This window comes from Carcharodon carcharias, chromosome 26, assembly GCF_017639515.1.
Source record: "Carcharodon carcharias isolate sCarCar2 chromosome 26, sCarCar2.pri, whole genome shotgun sequence".
Taxonomy (NCBI): domain Eukaryota; kingdom Metazoa; phylum Chordata; class Chondrichthyes; order Lamniformes; family Lamnidae; genus Carcharodon; species Carcharodon carcharias.
In genome coordinates, this window is record NC_054492.1 from 41,037,490 (window position 1) to 41,050,145 (window position 12,656).

Genomic DNA, 12,656 nt, shown 5'->3' on the forward strand with positions numbered 1-12,656 from the left:
CCACCTCCGCTGTGGATGTCCAAGGAGCACCAAGACGTAGCAGCAGGGTTAGGAAGGTTAAGAAAATGTAGTTGCACAGCCTGGGCATGGGTGTTAATCACTTGTACATAATGTTCACCATTGTAAATAAACTTCCATGAATGTCTCCCTGCCTATGGCTCCTTGTTCTGATGAGCAGTGTTTGTCACTCAGATGTGAAAGCTTGGTTCCTGCACAATATAAAGGCAGGTGTCTCAGTCCAGGGCATCTTCCCTGTAGTGTGTAACCTTCAGACCAAAGTGATGGTCTGGCTTCACACTTACTCAACACATTAGTGATGCCTGCACCTCGATGGTCCTTGTCATTGCTGCCAGAATGTCATCATTCTCCCTGTGTGTTCTCAGCACCTTTGAAGTGGGGCTGGCCCCACCCCACCCCCCCCCCCCCATCTCTTCAGCAACTATGTCCAGTGACGGTATGTTCCTGAAGGGGTCAGATACTGAAGCCGACAAAGGATCAGGTGCATTTAAAGTTTCCTGGCTGCATTGCCATGATGTGACCCCGGCCACAGAGTGCAAGCAAGCTGCTCTCAGCCAGACAGGAGTCAGACATTCACAGAGGTAACGTGAAGATCTATGGAGTGTCCTCACTGCATGTTGTCATTATCCTCCTGGAATCTACTATTAGGGCCTCCGCTGTGTCTCCATGACATGAGCCTGAGCACTGAGGGTATGTGCGCTGCCTTCAGCCACACAGGAGTCAAAGGTGAAGATTCCAGGACTGTTCTCACTGCATCTCGTCATCATCCTCCACAAACCTTGTGGCTATGAGGGCCTCCCGAGCAGACTTGCCTCGTCTGGACAGTGCGATGACCTCATCACCGGCATCCTTGCCTTCGAGGACCTCATCATTGTCATCACCTCGATGTCCTCCTCAGCCAGATCCTGCTCCCGTTGCTGTGCCAGGTTGTGGAGCACGCAGCACACGGTGGTGATGTATGATACCCTCGGTGGACTGGATTGCAGTGCTCCACTAGACCCGGCGAGACACCGGAACCTCATTTTCAAAATGCCTATCATTTGCTCCACCAAAGTCCTGGTCATAGCATGAGCCTCGCTATACCATCGCTCTACTGCAGTCTGACGCTGCCACACAGACGTCATCAGCTATGTCCTCCGTGGGTAGCTCTGCTCCCTGGGGAGCCAGCCATGCAGCCTCCGAGCCCGGGAAGATTTCAGGGATCTGGAGATCTGCTAAGGATGTAGGAATCGTGGATGCTCCCTGGGAATCTTGCAGGATGCATTTGTGTTGGTTGCACATCAGCTGAACATTCAGCGAGTGGAAGTCCTTGCAGTTGATGTAGGTGACTGCTTGTTGCCATGGAGATCTGAGCACCATGTGAGTGCAGTCGATGGCTCCCTGCACCTGTGGAAAACCTGAGATCTGCGTAAATCCCAGAAGTCTTGCTTCCTGCCTTTCCTGAAATGCACCAAGTTCTGTGCCTTCACGGAGACGGTGTCCGTGACCTCCTGGTTACACTTGTGCGTGGAGGTTTATGAGATCCCACACAAGTCACCTGAGGAGCCCTGAAGGAGCCACTGGCAAAGAAACTGAGCGCTGCGGTCACTTTCATGGCCACTGGCAGTGGATGCCCTCCATGTCCCCATGGCACCAAATTCTGCAGCAGGTGGCATATGTGACCAAATAGTCCTCTAGACATGCGCAGTCTTTGGTGACACTGGTTCTCAATCATCTGCAGAAATTACAGACACCGTCTATAGATCCTGGGTTTAGTGAGGCACCTACGAGAAACAGCTCGCTGTGGATCTTCAGCTGCATGCGCAACAGACCCTGCTGCCCCTTCACCTTGAGAGAGGTGCTCCTCCCTTTGCTAAGCCTGGTGCCTCCACCACACTCTTCTTCTTCTCTGCTCCTTATAAGCCATGAGGCATACCTGCTAAATCACCAGAGTCCATGATTCTGATGTTCTCCTCCTGCAGAATTAAAGAGAGAGATGCATGGATTAGCATAGATGTCCTATGAACCTCTTTTGGTGAAGTCTGAAGGCCTCTTGAAACATGCAGGTGGGCGCTGGCCAACACTTGGATGGCCAGTGTAGAGTGCACTCATTGGCTGTCCAAAACCCCACCCATCCCTGACCCCTCCACTTGACTGACTGGCGGCAGCTTTGGCCATTGCACTGCAAGCTGTGCTCTCAGCTCAGGCCTTCCCCTAACACACACTGCAGGGCTGCACCGTTAGCTTGAACCATAATGGATACCTGTCCACACCTTAATAAAGACATTGCAAGGGGCTGTGAGCACCTCCACCAGTGACTGCACCATGGCCATCTTTCGCAAGAGGATTCTACAACTTGACCAGTTGGCCAATTGTTCTGCTGACACCTAAAATGCACATTAATTTGCAGTCTGCACCCGAGGGGTGAATAGGTCTGGAGCATTTGGTGGCGCTTTCATGCTTTTGCGTTGCTTGAGTGGGCAGAAAAGCTTCAGAGGCCCAACTCCAAGCCTGTCAATGGAGCTTCTGCTGAATGGTCTCAGCTGCAGAATAATGCCCACTTTTGACAAGCTTTTCCAAGCATGGCCATTTGCCTCACCACCCCACAATGCCGCATGTGCTTGAGTATTTCCTTCAGCCTGTGTTGCATAGCCTCCCCACCTTGACTGCCTGGCCTGCACTAGAGCCCTTGCCCTAGAACTGCACTGAAAGCCAACCAGGGAAAAGAGACTTGCTTGCACTGCCCCCCACCCCACCCCCTGCCAGAATGTGTGGCACCTCTTCCTTGACGTTCTATGGACGATGCTTGCCAGCCCTGCACAGGGTTGTGTGCACTCGCCTGCAACTTCCCCTCGAAGTTCAGGTTGCCAGGTGCATGTCGCTCATGTATAGTGATGAAACGTGTCAGTGTGGTGCCCGGATGATCCAGCGTGGGGGGCATGATTCCGGCGAGCGGGGTTTATAATTAGATGCAAATGTATTTAAGCGACATTCCCAACGTGTGGCAGCGGGAAACGCGGCCCCGCCATTGATGGGTGGAGTGGACAACTGCAAACAGGTTTCCCGACGGCGTAAAACCAATTTTTGTCCTTGCTATATCGTCCAAGATGACGCCCAACGCCAACTGCGCTGGAAAATTCCAGGTCTATCCGATTAGCTATCTCTGCTTTTTGTAGGAATTTGCTATGTTAAAACTGGCTGCTACATTGGCATTACAACACTGACCGAGCTTCAAAAGCATTTAATTGCACGAGCAGCACTTTGACAATCCCTAAGGCTGTATAAATACAAGATTTTCCATTGCATACGAATGCTTATCTATCAAGAGTACCTGAAATTGTTCTCTCTGTTGTTACAGAGGCTTTGTTAACCTATTTAAAATAACGGGCTGAAAGTAACAGAGGAGGAAATTTCAAATACTTTTCTCCTTAGTGTCATTTTGAGGCCCAAATGACTACATTAGATTCAAAGGCTGGCAATGGATTTTGCTCTGCATCATTGCTGCTTCATTTCGGGTGACAATTATAAAGCATTTGAATGTGTGTAGCATTCTTTAAAAAAAGGGGCCAATTTATCTATACAACACCATGAAGAAATAAATTGTAATAATAATCCTTTTTTTCCTTACATCTCCCTTTTAAACAATGCCTTCTAGGACAGTAGGACATTAGCTGGAGAGGTCCCCGCCTTCTGCCTTGCCTTCTGGGTTGATGCAATTCTCCTTGGTCACCGTGACTGACATGTACATATCTACAGTGAATCTTGGTGAGGCCACACCTGGAGTAGTGCATGCAGTTTTGGTCTCCTTATCTAAGGAGACTGATTCCCGGGATGAAGGGATTGGCATTTGAGGAGAGACTGAGTAGACTAGGTCTATATTCCCTGGAGTTTAGAAGGAGAGGTAATCTAATCAAAACATGTAAAATTCTTAAGGGGCTTGACAGGGTGGATGTGGAGAAAGTGGCTGGGGAATCTCAGAACATGGGAACACAGAGTCAGAATAAGGGGTCAGCCATTTAGGGGTGAGATGATGAGCAGAAATTTTTTCAAAGGATGTGAATCTTTGGAATTCTCTACTTCAGAGATCTGGATGCTTACTCTTTGTATATTGTATATTAAAAGACAGAGGTTGATGAATTTTTAGGCACTAGGGGAATTAAGGAATATGGGGATAGTGCAGGAAGGTGGAATTGAGGTAGATCAATCATGATCTTGTTGAATGGTGGAGCAGGCTCAAAAGGGCCAATTGGCTTACTCCAGCTCCAACTTATGTTCTGATAGATCAGCCTTGTTACCTCCTGGTACTGGACTCCAGAGTATAAAGGTTGGTTGCATATTTTGGATATAAAGTTACCTGCAATTACTGAACCAGGCCTTGCAGAAAAGTCTACATTTTGTAAGGCTGTAACTTGACTGAGCAGTTCCACTCTGAAGCGCTTTGGGAATTATACTCCCTCTGCATTACAGCAGCAACTATAGCTGACAGTAGAAATTTCATGCATCTCTGTTGAGTAACAGCTACCACTCATGTTGACTGAAAGCAGCAGTATTTGTACCACTAACACTCAATGTGCCAGGAAGGCCTCAAGTACAACGTTCCCACGAAGCTGTGTAGGTGCAACCTAGAGGATATCACACAGACCTTGTTCTGTGATAAATGTCACGTGCACCAGGCAATAAAAATTGAAGGGAGTGCAGAGTCTAAAAATGGACAGCAGACAACAACTAAAATTTCAAGGGTGCACTGCTCAGGTCCAAACCACAATCTGAGCTCAAGCTTGTGGATGGTAATAGGCTTGTTACAATTGTTCTCAAGATGCAAGATGTCACACTTAGCCAGGCTCTCTGCCCCTGATCATTATCTAGTGACCCGTGCCGGAACATGTGTGACTGTAGGTGTCAGGCTGGGATCAGGATAAGCCAGGAATCCCACACGGTCAAGAAATCTGTTGGCCCTTGAACAGGAGCCAGCAGTTGTGGGACTCAGACCCTGGCACAGTTTACAGTCTTCAGAGATCGAGAGAAGCAGGAGAATTAAAATATATTGAAGGGGTTACTGATTTGGAGACTGTTGTGATGACCTGTTCAGCCATTTAATCTCCCTTTAGATAATGTTACCTGCTCTCCTCCCAGTCCCTGGGCTTCTTGGTTTCATTAGGTTTGATACAGCGGATATAGTGTGGCGTACACTTCATCAGGGTGCCCACAAGGTCATTAGCTTGCTTCTGAAAAAGGCAAAATAAAAAAATGATCAGAAAATGCTACAATTGTTCAAAGACGTCTCCAAGACTCCAGAGGTCTATGAGGTATGTGTCTGTGCTACTGATCTTAAACACCGATGTATGGGATAGGTCATGGCCAATGCAGTGAATCATACCCAGTGATTTATCTATGAACATGGAGATATAATGTTTGCAGCTAATGCATGCTAATCGCACATCAGGTGTCACACTTCAAATTGTCAGAAGTGCATAAGAAAGGAAGCCCATCATTTTCTGCCTTTTTTTGGTATCTGACTTCTGCCAAAGGCCAAGAGTCAAGGATTTACCTGTCAATCTGTAGAAACAATTAGTCTCAATAATCCTCTGGATCAAACATTTCCTTATCACCTGAACATTGCTCTCCCTGAGAGAGTAAACACTGTAACTATGCGCCAGTCTGCATAGAATACCACGACTGTTATGGTGAGCAATAGAGCAATGGGTGCATTCCTTTGTGGTGTATGAATATAATAACTCACATTGTTGGCAAGTGGGCAACTATTGTAAAAATATTAATGAAACTGACCAGAAATGAAACGAATGACATTGTGATGAAACCAGCTGGAATGAACAGGCCAGTGGTTTTCAAAGCTCGAGTGAGTTTAAGTGCAACACTGGACAAGGCTGTAAGTATTCCATTTCTGCATCGTGCCACTTCTCATTGTTGTGGTTTTTGTTATGGTTGGGCTAATGGGGCCATAATACAGTCCAAGGAAATTTTGCGGTTTGTGACCTGATCATAATTGCCTCTTGCTGCTCATTTTGCTTATACAGCCTACACAATTATAGGCTGGCAACCGAGCTGGCAAACAGTCCCATTTCCTCTCTATTTCCTTGGCAAAGGCTGTAAGGGAATATAATTAGGAGTTAGGGCTATCCCAGCTTCCACAGAGCAAGTGAAGGACCCTAATAAAATAAAACTATTCTGGGTTTTTTGTCTCTCCTTTGGAGCAGCGTTGCCTCCACTTGCAGATTGTCAACGATGATAGAATATAAAAAATATTAAAAACCTTGTAATTCAACTGTTTCTTGGGATGTGAGCATTGCTGGCAAGGCCATCTCTAATTGCCCTTGAATTGAGTGGTCATTTCAGAGGGCAGTTAAGGGTTGCCCACATTGTTGTAGGAGTCACATGTGTGCCAGACTAGCTAAGGGCGTAGTGAACCATATGGGTTTTTACAATAATCTGACAGTTTACCGATTATTATTAATGAGACTAACATTTTATTCCTGGTTTTATTAATTGAATTTAAATCCCCCCCAGCTGCCATGATAGGATTTGAACCTATGTCTTCAGAGCATAAGTCTGGGCCTCTGGGTTATTTGATCAATACATTACCCACTATGTTACCGTCCACCATAATGTCCCATTTCTCCGTGGCACATGTGTTACTAAAGCTAGACAATGGTTGGCATCCTCAAAGAAAGGTTAGTGAGGAACGCTGGTGACTGTAAGTACCTTAATTTTGCTGCCTGCAGTTGTGGGTCGGCCTTTCTTTTCTGCTTGTAGACTTTCAGGGAAAAGTGCACGAATGAAAGGGCTGTGAAGCAGCAACAAATACAATTAAACATGCCAGCAAAGCCAATGTTTCACACAAATCAGCTCTAAACAATCCATGCACATGTACAAAGTAGCTTCTCTTCCACTTACAGCTCACTGCTCTGCACGAGTTCAATCAGATCTGTGAACAGAACATCTCGATTCCGCTCGCAGAACCCCTCCACGTTATAGGAGACCTGGACAGGAAAGGAAATTTGAAAGATTTGAACTCTATTTTCCAACCCACAGGTTTTGCAACAACATTTTTTTTTTAAAAAAAAAGCTCTCAGCTGGCGGTTACAATTCTGGCCCTCAGTGACATCACCTGAAAACACTGCATAAATTTCCATGTGTATGTGGATGGCACCCTAATCGCCATCTCTCTCTCTCTCTCGATCTGTATACCGTCTCTAAAATTATCAAGACTGCTTTTCTGACAGCCGGTCGTGAATGAGCATAAATTTCCTCTGACTGAACATTGGGAAGATCACAGGCATTGTCCTCAATCTCTGCCATAGACTCAGTTTCCTAGCTACTCACTCCATCCTTCTCCCTGGCGACATGCTGAGGCTGAAGCAGACAGTTTGCGCCCTTGTTGTCGTACTTGACTCTAAGATGAGCTTCTGATCACACATACGTGCCATTATCAAGACCCCCTCCCCGTAACACTGTCCGACTTCATCCTGTTTCACCTCATCTGCTGCTGAACCCTCATCTATGACTTTGGTACCTCTAGGCTCGACTATTCCAATCAACTCCTGGCCAGCCTCCAATGCTCCACCCTCCTTAAACTTTGGATCTTCCAAAACTCTGTCCATGTCTTAACTTGTTTGTCCCATTCATCTATTTATCCCTGTGTTTGCTGTCCTACACTGGCTTCCAGTTAAAGACCACCTTGATTTTTAAATTCTCACCCTTGTTTTCAAATCACTCCATGGCCTCTTCCCTCCCTGTTAACTCTGTCATCACCTTCTGTCTCACAACCTCCCAGTGTATGTACACTCCTCTAACTCTGACCTCTTGAGTATCCCCAGTTTCAATTTCTTCATCATTGGCAGGTGTACTTTCAGCAGCCTGAACCCTAAGCTCTGGAATTCCTTCCTTAAACCTCTCTACCTCTCTCTCTCTCTCTACCTTTAAAATGCTCCTTAAAAACTTCTTCTTGAGCCAAGCACTTGGTCATCTGTTCTAGTATTTCCACAGGTCTTTTTTTTTTTTATAAAATGCTCCTTTGAAACACCTCAGGATGTTTTCCAATGCAGTATATGAAGATGCTATATAAATGCAAGCTGTAGATGCCAAACAAACACGCACTGACCCCAGTATAAAGTACAAAAGAGTCTGACATCTCTTTATTCTAGAGGGTGGGTATGAGTAATGAAACTTTTAGAATAAGTAACTTCCTTCCAATGCTTACATAATAGCAAATCACTTCACATTCCTGCTATCTGTGTAGAATCGCAGTGCATTAAACCGCATACTCTTACTTATTGAAATTCCAGTATATTCAATCCCTCCTTTCTATAGAATTAAAATTTATCAAATCACTGTATATTCACCCCTAGGTATAGGATTACCTAGCCAGGTGTAAAGGAAATGTCCGGGTATGTATGATTTTATCTGGATCCGTGCAATCCAAGAGGTAACTGCAACCTACTTTAAATTTTCAGATTTGGAAGAAGGAGCTTTCAATTTTCAACATTACAAAAGTTGCTACACTTCATGAATACTTAATTGGCTGTAGAGCACTTTGGGTCATCCTATGGTCATAAAAAACACTATTTAAGTGCAAATGCAAGTCTTTCGTTACTCTTCTTAATACCATCCTGTCTTGTAAGCAGCTGCACTCTAATTCTCCAGGCAGGTCCAAGTGCACCAACAGGGGGAGGGAGGGCTCCACTTTTATCCTGAATCAATATTCTGAACCATATATCACTTATTGGCCCATAAACCGTGCTTGCAGCCTTAGCTTGCTTGGGTGTTAAACATCAGAATACCACTGATGGTCGAATAGCGAAAGTAAGTTTGAAGGAGTAAATGAAGATGATACTGAACTGGGATAGAGGCCCTGGATTAATTCCGTGGACAGTGAAAGCAGATAGTGTTTGCTATCTGATAAGTCTAACAGCCGACGTTGTCACTGTCCCTCGATTTGAGGATGATGTTTAGTCAAGGTCTCAGATTTCTTGCCATGAGTCTTTACGTAACTGAACAGGCTGATTCTTGACCCACAGATCTTTGGGCACATGGTTCAAGATGTCTCATGAGGTAGTGGGATCCGGAGTGCAGGACTCGCTTCCTTTTCTTTTCTTCTCTTGGCACTCTGCCTCGTTATTAAGACACTGAGTCAAAGCGTGATGTAGCCCAATAGATAGGTTGTCGCCATTTTGTGCAATTGGCAAGCTCCTGCTAATCATTAATGTCAATGCTGCCGAGAGTGTCTTTGAAGCGTTTTCTTTGTCCTACCCTAGAATGATGGCCATTTGAGAATTGAGAAAACAGAAGGAGATGGTGGAGGGGATGCTTTTCAGCCATCTGAACACAGTGTCCCGCCTATCAAAGTTGATCTTGCAATCTTCTCTGCTAGTCGGCTGTGCACCAAATTCTCAACCGTCGAGCTTGAGCTAGAAAGCATTTCCTGTTTTTGATTAGATGGGAGTTGCTGACTAAATGAGAAATGAGATTGGCTGCTTCTAGTCCTTCTGATCCAAGCAGAAAATTTCTTCACAAGGTTAGATGGTTATCAGGATTGTGCTGCATTAATAAGCAGTTTTCACATTAGCCCGTCTGCTGAATGCACAACAGGTCGGGAACTCCCCCACTCAGAGGACTTGTAGTTCTTCAACAATTTTAAAGACATTTCCTGGTATATACTGATTGAAGTTTATATAGCCAATAAATTCAATCACCAGTGACTGGACCATCTGTTCACCCTGATAAGACAACAATCACTTACTATACAAGTAGCTAAAAAGAAGCCCTTGAATAAGTACAATACAACACAAGAGACAGTCGGGAAGTACAATTTCAGGTGCATTTTGTTTTATAACTTTCAATGCATGGCTTCAGGGAGACAATGGCCACACCCATACCCTGGGGACACAAGTTCAAACCCCACCATGGCAGCTAGTGGAATTTAAACTCAACTAATAAAAAATCTGAAAGTAAAAGTTAGCCTCAGTAATAGTGACCATGAAACCATTGTCAATTGTTTCCAGATGGAAATCTGCCACCCTTAGCTAGAGCAATGTGGTTGACACTTAACTGCCCTCTGAAATGGCCTAGCAAGTTCAGGGGCAATTACAGATGGGAACAAATGCTGGCCTTGCCAGTGATTCCCACATCCAACGAAAGAATTTTTAAAAAGGTGGTAAGGCCTGGTGCAGAGTATTAGTGAGGTAGGAAGGGAAAGGAACAAATGTACCAAGTAAGTAATGATTAGATAATGGCTTAGGTTTTCAAGGAGAAACCACATTTTTGAGAATATGTCATAGCAGTCTAAACACACCGCCGTTTTCTGATTCTGTATTCATTGAACTTATTGACTTAGCAACTCATGCCATCAAGTTCAGTTTTCAAGACATCATGTATGCCCAAATAGTTGGTGCAGCCATGGGATCCCCTCTAGTTCCAGTGCTTGCTAATATTTCTATCAGTTTCCACGAGAAACATGTTTTTGATTAAATGAGCCCTAACTTCTTACCCCATACATGTTTCTAATATGTAGATGATATGTTCAAGATCTTTGAATCTACTGTCGTGTGTAAGGATTTCTTTACACACCTTAATGCGCTCCATCCTAGGCTCAAATTCATTTTTGAGATGTGTTATGACCAGGTGAGAAGGGGTGAACCTTACGGTCGGTCATAACAAAGGTTTACCTTTCTTTTTCATGAGGATATGCCTTTTCCGAATCTGAATGTACTGAACTATTTAAGCTGTGAGCAATAAGGAACCAATCAAACAAGGTTTTCTTGAGTCAAAGAAAGAGCAAATTTATTAACCGCTAAACCCAAGGGAAACTAATAAAAATGCGGCAGCAAGCATCCGATCCTCATGGAGTCATTTGGGCCCACAACACCACACACACACACACAACACACATCAAGGATAAGGGAAGTTGGAGTCCAATAAAAAAAGGTTACATGTCCTTCAATGGTCCATGAAGTGTAGATTTAAACTGTTGTGGTCGATTTGGATTAGCTGGTTTCGTCCTGTGGTCAGATGTAGAAGATGTTGCAATTATTATGAGGTCTCGGTTCACTGGTAGATTTCTAGTAAAGCTGGCTTCCAAACCGGGTCAAAAACAGAATTACCTGGAAAAACTCAGCAGGTCTGGCAGCATCGGCGGAGAAAAAAAGAGTTGACATTTCGAGTCCTCACGACCCTTCAACAGAACTGAGCTACTTCATAGATTAATGGCTTTGCAGGTTTTAATTTGTTGAAACAGAAATAGACACCAGGATTTTCTGGCCCCGGTGTGGAGGGTGGGATGTGGCAGCCCAGCCAAAATCCACTGACCTTCGGTGGTACTGGATGATCCTGGCAGTGGGCAGGGCCCGAAAATCCCGCCCACAAATTGGTTTGGATAAAAAGGGTTAAAAGTGCATTGAGCTTCTTTAAGACGTGTAAATAAGCTCAAAACCAAGCTGCTAAATAACATGTTGGCACCGCAGAACAATTATACGGTGGGTGAAGTTATGGCTCTAATTGCTTGTTGCGGTGATGGAATTTTTGTTTATGGTGACAGCATTCAAGGACATGCTTTCTTTACGTCTTGGGTGTAGATTTGAGGTACGCCACTGCTCAGGAGAGGTGGGTAAAGAGCTGGAGAGGTTTCCACATCTGGAAGAGCAAAGCTCAGGTGTACAGCAAGCAAGTAATTTTGCGATGGCTGGAAGCTATCTAATTCACTCCCATTATAAAGTCGGTTCACTGTTTGCGATTTTGCTCCTCCTGTGATTTTGTGGGAACATAACCCCTGCGAATGGTGGGACTTTACTGCAGTATGATCTGTCTCATTTCAAATTGCAAAATTTCTAGTCAGCTGAAAGTTGAAAAAACATATTTTCAAAAGTAATTGTGCAAAACCCCGTGACAGATGGAGCAGTCTCTAATGCGCTCCCTTCCCTCAAAGCTAAGGTTGGCTGTACTCCTGGAGATTTCATCACACAAATTTTGTCCCAATTGCTCCTATCCCCACACTCCTGTCATTAATCCTTCCTCCAGGAGCGCTGTCTTACCCTGGCAAGTTGGAAAGGGGACAAACTTTTTATTGCCAGATCAGATTATTCTCCTCCAACCCCACCCCCACCCCCCCACCCCCACCACCCCCACATCTCCAATACTTTTCATGACCAATGAATGAAAGCATTGGGAGAAAATGTGAAATAACACAATTTTGTTGACAGCGATTTTGTTTTTCTCTTCTGGATTGCTCTGTGCAGTGTCCTGGAATTAATCTTCAATACCTGGAGACTCCAGGACAAACCTGGAGGGCTGGCAAACCTACTCGATGTGCTAGTTGAGACATCTGCTAATGGTTTATCCGCTTCCGTCTAGCTCAAGCCTTCCTTCACTGGTCAATATACACGTTGGGATTTGTACACCTCCATGTGGTATAAGATTGGCCTGATCAGCAATCTTGTAAATAGAGCCCTATTTTTGCTCACCTTGCAAGCTTGACACAGAAATAGAGCGCATCAAAGGTATCCTGCAGGACAATGGCTATCCTGATCAGATCATTGTTCGCTGTGTATTGCGCAAATTTGCAAATAGATCACAGGCCGCCACTTTCAGACCTGAAAAGCATCCAGTCTATCTCAAATTACCCTGCAAAGGCGAAGTATCTTAAAAAT

At 44.8% G+C, this 12,656-nt stretch overlaps 1 protein-coding gene across 2 annotated transcripts in view; it reads right to left on the reverse strand.

Moving 5' to 3' along the window:
- Nucleotides 1–12,656, reverse strand: part of myo1ea (myosin IEa) — a 154,144-nt gene that overhangs the window by 38,483 nt on the left and 103,005 nt on the right. For both annotated transcript variants that reach the window (XM_041174806.1, XM_041174805.1), the window contains exons 15-17: nt 6,910–6,995; nt 6,718–6,799; nt 5,116–5,222 (exon numbers count right to left, since the gene is read on the reverse strand). In XM_041174806.1, the coding sequence (XP_041030740.1) occupies nt 5,116–5,222; nt 6,718–6,799; nt 6,910–6,995 (275 nt within the window). The remainder of the gene's footprint in view (nt 1–5,115; nt 5,223–6,717; nt 6,800–6,909; nt 6,996–12,656) is intronic.